Consider the following 12,878-nt stretch of genomic DNA (forward strand, 5'->3'; position numbering starts at 1 on the left):
CAAGCCAAGAAATTCTGGCAGCCACCAGAAGCTGGAAGAGGCAAATAATGTATTTTCCTCTAGAGCCCCCAGAGGGAATATGGCCATTCTGACACCTTTATTTTGGCCCAGTAACAGTGATTGTAGACTTTTGGCCTCCAGAACTGTGGGAAAATAAATTTTTGTTATAAGTCACCAAGTTTGTGATAATTTGTTAGAGTAACCGCAGAAAACTAACACAAGTGCTATGGAAAATCAAATCAGTGATGTGAGTGAAGGAAAAAAAAAATTGAGAAACAGTTCTGGAGAATACAAGAAAGAGAAAAATCAACAGACAGGGTTGTATATGTGGACGACAGAATCGTCAGCCCACAGCTTATTGGTGCTGATGGTTATTGGGAGCAGTAATCAGACTTCAGATATTTCCCCGAGCTGACGAGAGACTGTGTACGAATATAGAGGGCTCACTCACCACATTTTGAGGAAACTCAGGGAAAAGAAGCCCACATCTGGGCATATCCTAGGAATAATATAGAATAAAGGATAAAGGGCAGGAAAACATTTCACAAGCATCCAAACAGAGAAAAGAGTAACAAAAATCAAGTTGACTTTAGACTTGTTCTCTGGAACAGAGTCTGTGTCTACAGAACCTGTCAGAAGGTTAGAACACCTGGCAATTTTTTTTTGATTCAGATGTTTTCCCAGGCCCCGTATCCCTCCTACTTACATGTGGGGTTTGGGAATCTGAAACATTAAAAGTTCTGCTTGTCAAGTAAGTTTGCAAACTGTCTATAAAGTTTTGGGAGTTATGTTGTAACCCAACAATTTTATACTCAACAGAGGTGTCTGTTGTGTAGGAAGCCAATCAAAACGACATTCTCAGACATGCAAGAACTTGGGAAAATATACAAATGCGTTCCTTTCTTTAAAAGTTACTTGAAAGATATGTTGCAGAAGCTCAGGAGGTAAACCAAAATGGAGCTCAAGAATAGGTCACATGAGCACTGGAATCAGCAAAACTCAGGCACAAATCAAACAAACACAAATGTCAGAAAATTGTTCTTGAAATAAGCTATAGAATGGGAAGATGACAGTGTGACCATACTCTGGGTCTAAATCCTAGCGTGCTGTTAATGGAGATCAAAAAGGCAAGAGGAGATAAAAGTTGGTTGTGCTGCTTGTCTGAAATAGGTTGGTTCCCAAAAAAGTTGTTTCCTTCTTTATTCTAATCTTTGGAGGAGTGTTAATGGCTAAAGGTAGGCTCTGAATAGTATTAGTACCAATACCCACTGTTTATGGAGGTTTACTCTGAGCTAAACAATGTGCTAAGTACTTTCCTTTGTCATCTCTGCTCAAGGCCACAGGGATAGATGCCAGGTCCCTTCCCTCCACCTGCTGGTGATGAACTCACCAGTTACTTAAGGTTCCTTAAGATCCTGCACCAGAAGGTGGTACAGCTTGAACCCCGGGCAGGCTGATTCCAGAGCCCTTCCCTTATCCCCACACTAATATGAAAAACTTAACGGTAAACACTGGGAGATCCAAAAACAAGTTCTGGAAGTGCCCATACACTGGGAAATAGGAGAACAAAACTCATCGTAAAGCAGACCGACAAAATTATCAATAGATTTTTAAAGGCGGGAAAGGTCCAGGGTGCTTTCACCACAGTGCCCAGAATTTACAGAAAATCCAAATCATAAAATTTAAAACTCAAATTTGTAGAGATGGAAAAGCACAATCTAAATACTGTGGAGTCCAATAAGAAACCAAAACTGCAGCTGCAGACTACGTGGAAAGTAACCAGAAGGCTACGTAATGAAATCTAAAACAAGGACAAATAGAAAGGAATTAATGACGAGAAATGTTGACCTTAATGAATTAGAAAAAGATGGTAGACTTGATAAATCCTGGTGCTAATTTTTTCAGAAGACCAACAAAGTAGCTCACAAATCTAATTTTTAAAATGAGGAAAAATATCTACATACATCAAAGAATGAGGAAGAGGGCATAACCACAGAAGCAGAAGCTGTTTTTAAGTTAAAAGTGATTACTGGTACAATTCTGTGCTCAGAACTTGAAAATCTGAATGGATTGGACAATTTGCTGAGAAATTTCTAAGAAATGGAAATTACTGTAATTGATTCAAGCAATTGGAAACCTGAATAGAACAGAAACCACAGGACTGTCATCAGAGAAGTTTGCTGCCCACTGTTTTGCAGACTGGTTCCTTCAAACCTGCCAAGAACTGTTGCCCAAGCTCGATTGCGCGCAGATTGTTCTGGTGCGGACGTACTAATTCAGCACTCCGCTTTGGAAAGGAAGGATGAGATGCGAGCATGTGTTTGGCAGTCATGGGATGAGATGCTCTCGAGGACGTGTCTGAGAAGAGCAGGGCCTTCCCTGGAAGCCTGTCCTCTCTTCCAGGCGTGCATGCCCAGTAACATCCGGAGGCAGACGTCTGCTGTGTCTTCCCAACCCCGAGCTACTGGTAGGAGATAATAAAGTATTAGGGAAAACAAGTCTGCATCTAACACCCATGGCATCTTCTAAACTTCCGTGATCCAGAGAGACAGCTCTTCCTTACTTTGCTCAGAGGAAGTTAATGTGGAACCTTCCTTGAAAGGGAAAGGAGAAGTGTTCAGACAACCGGATTGACCCGCTTTCTGAATTTGACTTTGGTGCAATTCCATAAATGGTGCCCATATCCTGCACAGGGATATGTGATTCTCTAATTACATGCTAGACTGTTGCTTGTGGCCACGGGGCCCAACTGTGATTCTGCCTTCTCTCCATCTTCTCCTTTTGGGCCCCCTCTTTCTGTTGATGGAAGGCTACCTGTAGTGTCCCCCCCCCCCCAGGTTTATGCTGCTGTCTCGAGATTCTGATCTCCTCTGCTGAAGATGCATGTGGTAGCCCCTCCCCTCTCACTGGCCTGGCTCCCAGTCCCGCAGATAGCTTTGGCTGGTACACTGTGCACAGAGCTTTTGTCTCTAGGATTGTTGGAGGCTCTGGGCTCTGAAGTTTGAGGGTCTTCACATTCTTTCCCCTTTTTTCCTGCAGAGGATGTTTGTGGAAGTACTGTATTACAAAACAAAACAACCCCGGGCATCTTTAGAACTTCAGTGACCTTTAGTTTTTTTCCCCAAATCTTGCAAATGGTGACTATGCTCTGAGAGAAAACTGAGTCCTGTGATTATATCGTTTGGGGGTTGGAGGTTGGGAAAGTGGGAGAAAGAGAGAGAAGGCTTGAGAGGGGCTATTTATTTGCACTTGAATCATTATGTGCATTTTGATCAGTTAAGACCTCTGAACTTTGCATTCTACTTCTTGGTAAATGGCGCTGTGAGAAGCCACCCTACGTCTTCTACCTACGTTTCAATTTCCTTATTTCCCCTTCTTCACCTCCCATCCACTCCTCACCTGCTGAAACCTGGCATTGTCTAAACTCCTGCCTGAAACTGCTTTCTCCAAGAATACCAGCCCAAACTTTGCTGGCATTCCTGAAAATCGGAACTGTTGCCGCCCCTGACTTCTTGCATCACCCTCTTCCTTGGCTCCTGAGCCATGAGCTCCGGGTTTTCCTTCCACCTTCCTGGTGGTTCATTTTCTGTTTCCTGGACAAGCTCCTGTTCCTTTCCTGTCTCTTAAATGTCGGTGCCCCTTGGGCTTCTGTCCTTGGCTGTCTTCGTCTTCCACACGGTCTCCCGGGTCGTCTGATTCCTCCAGTAACCCATCCTCATGCTCCTGATGTCCAAATCTGGAGCCCAGAACTTGCTGAGGTACAGTTAGCTGCCTATTCACACTCCGCTCAGATGTCCCTCAGGCCCCAAAAGTCAATGAGTCTAGAGCCAAACTCAACATCGCCAACCCTGCTCTGCTGTCTAAGTTCATGGTCCCTTCAGCACCCAGTTTCACATGGTGGCAGCTGAGGCAGTATTTCTCTCACATCCCCCATATCCATTTATTCACCAGGTCCTGCCAGCTGCAGATCTGTTTAGAATTAGCCCAATGCCATTTTCCCACACAAGCCTCCATTGTTTCTTACCTGGACTCATCTCAGGTCTCGCTGCCTCCAGTCTTGTCCCCACCCCCACCCCACTCCAATCCATTCTCCACACTAGAGCCATTTTTATACCTTTATTGGGCATCTTCTGTGTCCTGGCCCCTCTACCATACCACTGCCCTAAATCGTCGGTGGCTACTCCTTGCCTTTGAAATACAGTCCAAGCTCCTTAATATGGCTTCACAGCCTTCTAAGCAGGCCTGGCCCTACTCGCTTCTGCAGAATTAACTTTCAGCACCTACCCCACCCCCCACGAACCCCTGTGTTCCCTGTCGGCATGCATTCCCTGAGGGGGCCACGCTTGTTCCTCCTCTTCCTTTGTTCAGGCTATTCCCCTCACTCTACCTCTCTGCCTTGCAAGCTCATAGGTGTCAACTTAGAAGTCGCCTGCCAGCTCTGCATAATCCCCTTCTGAAGGGCCTCCTAGCACTGTCTTTGCCTCTTGAGAATGCTTATCACGTGGCTGATGTACTTCCCTGGTTCCTCCATTAGACTCAGAAGTTTGAAGGCAGAGGCTGTGTTTGCTCAGCATTGTATCCCCAGCACCCAGTAGTGCCTGGTACATAATGCATACGCCTTAAATATTTCATCTGTTCAATGAATGGATGGCTCCATTGTATTACGTCCATTATGCGTTTATTGAGTACTGCTATATCTCATGCAGTATGCTCTATCACTTATTAAATGCAGTGGAAACTTAGAGTGCTAGCATCCTTAGAGAAAGGGAGCTACAGTGAATTCTTGACTCTGGTGCCCTGTGGGTTGTACTCTGTTCTGGAAGTGGAAGCTTCTGTGCAGTTGGGAGTTTACCCTTCTAGGCGTGCTTTGGCAGCACCTATAGAGTTACTTCTCATCGGCCTTTTCAGGGGGCATCGAGGCTCATTCAGTCTGCAGCCCAGCTACCCCCAGGCTGTAGGCGTGCCCTCTGTCTTCTGTGGCTTCAACTTCGCTGTTTTTGTTCCCTGTGATCGGTGTCTGCCGGGCACTTTTCCCATCACCATTTGTGATTCTGTTATAGACCTCCCTGTGCCAGGCGCCATCCAACTGAATAGGACATCTGCCCTCAAGCACCTTCCCTTCTTGTAGCTTATTTAGCAAACATTAATTGCATGCATTCTAGGTCTTTCTAACTGTTACCCAGCTTGATTTCAGTACTTGCCCTTAAAGTCGTCATTTTTCTAAATAAATCACTGTTATCAGTTGCTCTTGTGTGATTTGCCTCTCTTCTCAAAGCTGAATGCAGAAGAAGAAATTACAGTTCATGGCAGCTCCTGTCTGATGGGAGCTCTGCTGTTTTCAGAGGACGCCAACCAAGCACCAGGCCACCCGACAGACATGGCCTGTTTAGCCCTGCTCTGCTGGTCTGCATTGGAACCCAGGAAAGTCTCAGGGAGACGCACCTCGCTGGGCATGTGCCCGGCAGCATCCTAGCCCCCTCTGAGGGCAGGATGATAGTGTGTTCATCTTTGTCCTCTTGCCACCTGGCATACTTTCTCCCATACCGGAGGGATTCAGTATGTGTTTGTGGAATTAGGAGAAAAACAGAAAGAGGGAGGGAAGGAGGAAGAGAAGGAAGAAGGAAGAGAGGAAGGGGGACTAAACTTGAAAATGAGAGGTGAGATTCCCCTCCAGGGTAAGAAGCTAGAGGTGTCGGATGGAGGATTTGATAAATGGGTTTGTTGCTCCTTCATGTGTGAAATTTCCTCCCAGGGAGTATCTGATGTGCTGGAAGAATCTGATACCATAAATACTGAAATAAATACTCCAGACTTGAAGAGTTTCCAATAAGGTAAGAAATAATGTCAGGATAGTTATATAACAGGAAACACCTCAATTGCTCTTAAGGACTACAGCTCTAAGGAGGAAAAAAACCACAGCTTCCTGAAGAAATCCAATGTTATGAGCATCTGTAGCAGTAGATTCTTATTAACATGCATTGTCTGCATTTTGAAACTCAAACTATATAGATTTGAGCATCCTATCATCTTCCTTCCATCTTTTTCATCTTTTCTCCCCTTGCCGCTAAAGCTGTCTCACCTTGTGTTGCTGGATTTCAGTAGCGTGAGAATGTCTCTATTTTTTCTGCCCACCCTCCATACATTAGTAGTATTTGGTATTGGCCTCAGAGCAGATGTTAAATTGGTGTAATCTCACGTGCCAACTTCAGTAGACTGTGGCTCACTGGAGTGTTGAGAAGGGTTCTGAAGCTGTATCTAAGTTAAATGGGGAGAAGTTCCATGGAAAGAGGTAGAGAGGACTGGAGAGTAGCAATATGTGTGTCAAGTATTTGCCATCTCTGTTCTGGGGGAAAGTGAAGCGATGAGAGTAGGGAATAGCACCCTCAAGTTTTTTTTTTTTTTTTTTTTTTAATGCTTTTTTGGTGAGGAAGATTGGCCTTGAGCTATTTGTTGCCAATCTTCCTCTTTTTTTTTTTTTTCTCCCCAAAGCCCCAGTCATAGTTGTATATCCTAGTTGTAGGTCACTCTAGTTCTTCTATGTGGGATGCCAACACAGCATGGCTTGATGGGTGCTGCATAGGTCCGTGCCCAGAATCCGAACAGGCAAACCCCAGGCCACTGAAGCAGACCGTGTGAACTTAACCACACTGCCACTGGGCCAGCCCCCATCCTCAGGTTTTGACCTAAATAAGAGCTGCCTAAAGTTGTTTTAATTTGTTTTTCATTCGGAGCCTGAGATTGTTCGTTTTCAGATCATGTTCTACAGTGGTTTGAATGTAGTATCTTTGTGAATGAGGAAAAAGAGAGAGTTGAATATCTTAACAGTGTTTAAACCTTTTCTCTAACCTGTTGATACCTGATACTGAATTGGGCTTCATGACCATAGAGAGGGGTGGAAACAAGAGACTATTTTAAAACTTCCTTCAGTAGAAATATTTTCCAGTGGTTATTTCAGAAGCAATTTAAGCGTCCGAAACTTGAGCTACAACTGGAAACTCCTAATTTGGCATATGAGTTGCCATCCAAATTGGTAACCTGGAGTCTGGATTCATGCGTTGGGAATCACAGTGTGCTGAGGAGTGGCCAGCACCTTTGACCTGCCACCAGGCACATCCCATTAACGGCAGGCACTTATACAAATGCACGTAGCGCCTTTCACCAGGTGAGAAAACACAGAGTCCTCTCATTTGGGGGGTTCTTTTCCGGATGGAGAAACTGAGGTGTGGGCAGTGATTTTACCCATCCAAGCTGGAATGGGTGAGCTGTGGTAGTGACTGAGGTCTGCCAGTCGGTCAGTAAACGTTCTTTGAGTGCTTTCCACCTGCCAGTTAAAGACACTGCAGGTATAGCGAGAAGACCAGCGAGCCCCCAGCCTCAAGGAGTTTCCACGTCGGTTGGAAGGAAACAGACAAAAGCACCCCAACAAATAAATGCTTTAAGTTATAGTAAGTGCACTGAAGAAAATAAAATGTGGTGACCGGGGACGCTGCTTGACCTCAGGTGTCCAGGAAAGGCTGCTTGGGGGATACAGCATTCAAGTTTGGACTGTAATGACACAATATGCCCGGGTCTATGTTGTAGAGATCTTGAGAAAGACCCATCCAAGCCGGAGAAGCAACAGAAGCAAGCATGTCCAAGAGACAAAGGAGAGTCAGCATGGTTGGAGCAGAGGGAGGGCCCGGAGTCCTATCCATTCGCCTTGATGTTTGCTAAATTGTTGTGGGTGGTGGTGGTGGTTTCTTAATATGTTTTTAAAACTTTTGTTGCACTTCCTGGAGTTGCCTTTTTTTCTTTTTGGTTTTATTTTTTCTTCTTCTCTCCAAAGCCCCCTAACATAGTTGTATATTTTAGTTGTGCGTCCTTCTAGTTGTGGCATGTGGGACGCTTCCTCAGCGTGGCTTGATGAGTGGTGCTAGATCTGCTCCCAGGATCCGAACTGGCAAAACCCAAAAAGCAGAGTGCGTGAACTTAACCACTTGGCCAGCGGGCCGGCCCCCCCGGAGTTGCTTTTAAGTAAACCATTGCAGTTGGTGGGACCGTGCTTGCTTAGTTATACAGCGAGATATGGAGAGTTCTGTAAATTCGGGTGAACTTTATCATGGGCGTAACCCCCTCTGAGGGAGATGCATGGTACACATGGGGCCTGTTTCTGTTCCAGAAAACCCATGCAGGTTAGTGGGGGTAGGGGGAAGGGTGACAGAGGCCGTAAGCACTTTAGGTGAGCAGGGAGGGAGCATCGTGACCCCATCAACAGCCGACCCACTCCCTAAACAATCTCACTGAACTCCCCTGCTTCCGCCCCTGTGCTGTGTTGACGAGTCCAACCTTTGCTGCCTGCTCATTGTGTCCATGAACCTTCAAAAGCAGCATGTCATGAAAGCAAAGGGTTTTTCCCCTGTAAAACCTGCATCCTGGTTTAAATTCTCTCATCTCTGTTGCTGGCTGCTGGCTGGGCTCTGGCTCTGAACTGGAAGCTGGCAAGTTGTATACACCCCACGCCCTCTCTCTCCTCTTGGTGCCTTTGTCTCTGCTGTCCCTCTGCGGGTTGCCTTGCTCCCCAGGCCTCTCCCCTGGCAAGGCTAACCTGATCCCTCCTCCAGGAGGCCTTCTTTGATCTCTTCTAGGCCAGGCTGGGCCAGGTTCCTCTCTGCATCTTGGCCCATCTATATAGCACACTGCACATCATATTCTGGTCTGATTGTGGCCTCCACAAGGCTGTGAGCTCCTCGTGGCCGGGGAGGGGGTCCTAATCCTCATGTATCCTCAGCCACCCACACACAGTAGGGCTCAATCAATGTGTGGTAAACAAAGGAGCATCTGAGCAGGCCCTCTTTGTAAGCAATGATTGTAGCTATTGCTTGTTATCATCAAAGGGACACCAGGGAAGATTAATACGAACATGGGCAACTATTTTCATCTTTATATTCCTCTGAATTTATTCAAATTCCGTACATGAAGCAGCTATCAATTACGTTTAGGATTTTTTGTGGTGAAATGTATGTAGCAAAAAATTTGTCATTTTAATTATTTATAAATATACAATTTAGTGGCATTAAGTACATTCACATTCTTTTACAACCATCACCACCATCCATCTCCAGAACATTTCCTCTTCCCAAACTGAAACTCTGTACCCATTAAACAACAACTTCGCATTCCTCCCCGTTCCCAGCCCCTGGCGACCCTTCTCCTTTCTATGAATCTGAGTACTCTAGCTACCTCATATAGGTGCAATCATGGTGTGTTTCCTTTTATGTCTAACTTATTTCATTTAGTATAATATCTTCAAGTTCCCTTTATGTTGTAACACATGCCAGAATTTCCTTCTTTTTAAGACTGAATATATTGCATTTTATGTGTATAACACATCTGTTTATCTGATTCATTTGTTTATGGGCATTTGGGTTGTTTCCACCTTTTGGCTTTTGTGAATAGTGCTGCTGTGAACATGGGTGTGCAAATATCTGTTCAAGTCTCTGTTTTTAACTCTTTTGGTTATACGCTCACAAGTAGAATTGCTGGACCCTATGGTAAAATGCTTTTACAATTTAGAAACATTTTTATAGTTCTGAAATGGTCATTTCAATTCAAACCAAAATCCACCTTAAGATGGGAAGTGACGCAGAAATGCAGGCTGAAATTTCACTTTTGTTCTTGTGGCTTGTCTGATGCTTGGGGACATGAAATGGTTTGTTTTCAAGTTGGGTCTTCATTGTTTCTTACAGCATCAAGCTTCTAGCTGTGCAAGAACTGCTTGACAGAGAGGCCTTGGAAAAGGTAAATAAATATTTTGTTCTTCCTACTCCACATTCACAAACTTAGAACAGAGTGCCAGACACAGGAAAAATTCAACTCGCTGTGACCAGAGACAGTGCCTACTGCAAAGCTGCTCTGTTATTTTGTATTCATAACAATCATTGAACGCTGCAAAATTTTAATCATAGCTCCTCACATTGCTCGTATGCCATTAACCCTCACAAACTCGACCTTGTGTGGCCCCTTCACGGTTGTATGAATGCAAAGGCTCGCCCTACTGTGAGCCATGCTCTGGAGCAGATTTTCTGTGCCCCAACACACTGTGCACTGGACTCTGCCCACGTGCCAGATTCTGTGCTAGCCACGTCACGCCATCTCTGCTGGCGAGTACTGTTATCTGGGCTTGTGGATGACAGAATTGAGGCCCAGCAAGTTTACATCAGTTACCCAAGGGAAATCAACTAAGTATCGTAGTAAGGATTTGAACCCCATGCTTCCATTCCTAAAGCCAGTGGGTTTTCTATTTAACAGGAAAGTTTGTGAGTTTGAGCCCCTTTTTAGGCTACTTCTGAGGATTAGGAAACTCCCTCCCCACCTCACACTGATGTTTCGCTGTGCGCTAGAAGAGATATTCAGTAGTGTGTCTCCGCTTTCTATGTTCAAATCAAGCACGCAGCTAGGGATCCTTTGCCGGTTGTGAGTTCAAGTTCTATACAAGGTGGGATGGGCTCTGAAGAGCAGGCTGGGGTGGTGCCACGGGTGCCCAAGTGCCACCCTGTGGGCCTCCCACCTCAGAGCAAGCTTCTCCCCTGGGTAGCTCAGGACTCTTCCCAAGTATGTAGCTATGGGTGTTCATTAGGATCGATAATGTTAACGTAAAGGAAAGTGGTTAGAGAGATAAGCACCCAAATGATATTTTATTTATAGAATTTAGAATGTTTGGGTTAGTTCTCAGTCTGCTGGTTGGTACTAAAGCAAGTACAATCTTTATGCACCAAGCAGCGATGTGAGGGGAGGGAGAAATCTGAGTTCCAGCTCTGAATTTAAGATCCCTTCAACCTCATTCCCATCACGAGTGAAACCAGGATGGTGCTGCCTGCCTGACCTCGAAGAGGTGACATGAGAACCAAATGAGTTAGTGGGGCAGAAGGGTTTTCTAAATGCCACAGCACTCAACTCATAGTAATTCTTAATTGCTTATATTAATTCTTAATATTCATCCAGCCATTAAAACGTACTAGGTCCGGGAGTCTATGTAGATTCTTTGTGTGTTCTTGAAACTTTTAAAAATGTTACTCTTCTAAAAACAGTCTTCTTGGTATTCAGTACAGTTATTTGTTTTACTCCTCAATTAAAAAAAAGCCATCAGACAAAGCTGGTAAACATGTGGAGCCCATGTGCTAAGGTGTATCAGTAGAATAAAAACACAGGCACCAAAAATATCAATTAGTTTTTAGAGCTGTGTTAATATCTGACTTGGAGAGACCACAGGGTTAAGCCAGTTTGGGCTACTAACTGCTTGTGGAATACAGTGTAGTGTGGGGCTCAGACAGCCTGGGTCCGGAGCCTGCCTCCTCCTTCCTAACTGGGTTATCTTGGGTTACTAAGCCTCCCTATGCTTCAGTTTTCCAGTCTGTAAAGTGGCGATCTTTATAATCCCCAATTCACAGGAGTTTGGAGAAGATTAAGTAGACAGTCAGTGTAAAGGACTTAATGCTCTCGTTCTGAGAGGGAAGTTTATAGTGATGCAGGCCTATTTGAAGAAACAAGAAAAGTCTCAAACAGTATAACTTTACACTTAAAGGAACTAGAAAAAGAAGAATAAATAAAGCCCAAAGTTAGTAGAAGCAAGGAAATAATAAAGATCAGAGTGGAAATAAATGAAATAGAGACTGAAAAAACAGTAGAAAAGATCAGTGAAACTAAGAGTGAATTCTTTGAAAAGATAAACAGAATTGATAAACCATTAGCCAGACTCATCAAGGAAAAAAAAGAGGGCTCAAATAAGTAAAATCAGAAATGAAAGAGGAGAAGTCACAACCGACAGAAATACAAGGGTCGTAAGAGATTATTGCAAACAATTATATGCCAACAAATTGGACAATCCAGAAGAAATGGATAAATTCCTAGAAGCATACAACCTTCCAAGACTGAATCAGGAAGAAATAGAAGATCTGAACAGACCGATTACTAGTAATGAAATTGAATCAGTAATCAAAAAACTCCCAACAAACAAAAGTCCAGGCCTGGATGGCTTCACAGGTGAATTCTACCAAACTTTTAAAGAAGAGTTAGTACTTACGCTCTCAAACTATTCCAAAACATTGGAGAGGAAGAATTGCTTCCAAACTCACAGCCGCTCTTATTCAACATAGCATTGGAAGTTCCAGCTAGAGCAGTTGACAAGAAAAAGACATAAAAGGCATCCAAATTGGCATGGAAGAAAAAAACTGTCACTGTATGCAGGTAATATGATACTATATATAGAAAGCCCTAAAGACTCCACCTAAAAGCTATTAGAACCAATAAATGAATTCAGTAAAGTTGCAGCATACAAGCATCAATATGCAGAAATCAGCTGCATTTCTTTACACTAACAACAAACTATCAGAAAGAGAAATTGAGAAAATAATCCCATTTACAATTACATCTAAAAGAATAAAGTACCTAGCAATAAATTTTACCAAGGAGGTAGAAGACCTGTACACTTAAAACTATAAGGCATTGATGAAAGAAATTGAAGATGACACAAATAAATGGAAAACTATACTGTGCTCATGGACTGAAAGAGTTAATATTGTTGAAATGTCCTTACCAATCAAAGCAATCTACAGATTCAACGCAATCCCTACCAAAATACCAATGGCATTTTTCAGAGAACTAGAACAAATAATCCTACAATTTTTATGGAACCATGAAAGACCTCGATGGCCAGAGCAATCTTGAGAAAGAAGAACAAAGCTGGAGGTAATATGCTCCCTGATTTCAAACTCTGCTACTAAGCTATAGTAATCAAAACACTATGGAACTAGCACGGAAGCAGACACAGGTCAATGGAATGGAATAGAGAGCCCAGAAATAAACCCACACTTATATGGTCAATTAATCTATGACAAAGGAGG

At 43.8% G+C, this 12,878-nt stretch overlaps 1 protein-coding gene across 1 annotated transcript in view; it reads left to right on the forward strand.

The window, feature by feature from the left end:
• Window positions 1-12,878, forward strand: part of EEPD1 (endonuclease/exonuclease/phosphatase family domain containing 1) — a 114,023-nt gene that overhangs the window by 61,706 nt on the left and 39,439 nt on the right. Inside the window, exon 3 of the mRNA XM_001501191.4 lies at window positions 9,726-9,777. Within this exon, the coding sequence (XP_001501241.1) occupies window positions 9,726-9,777 (52 nt within the window). The remainder of the gene's footprint in view (window positions 1-9,725; window positions 9,778-12,878) is intronic.

The sequence above is a fragment of the Equus caballus genome, chromosome 4 (genome assembly GCF_041296265.1).
Source record: "Equus caballus isolate H_3958 breed thoroughbred chromosome 4, TB-T2T, whole genome shotgun sequence".
NCBI lineage: Eukaryota > Metazoa > Chordata > Mammalia > Perissodactyla > Equidae > Equus > Equus caballus.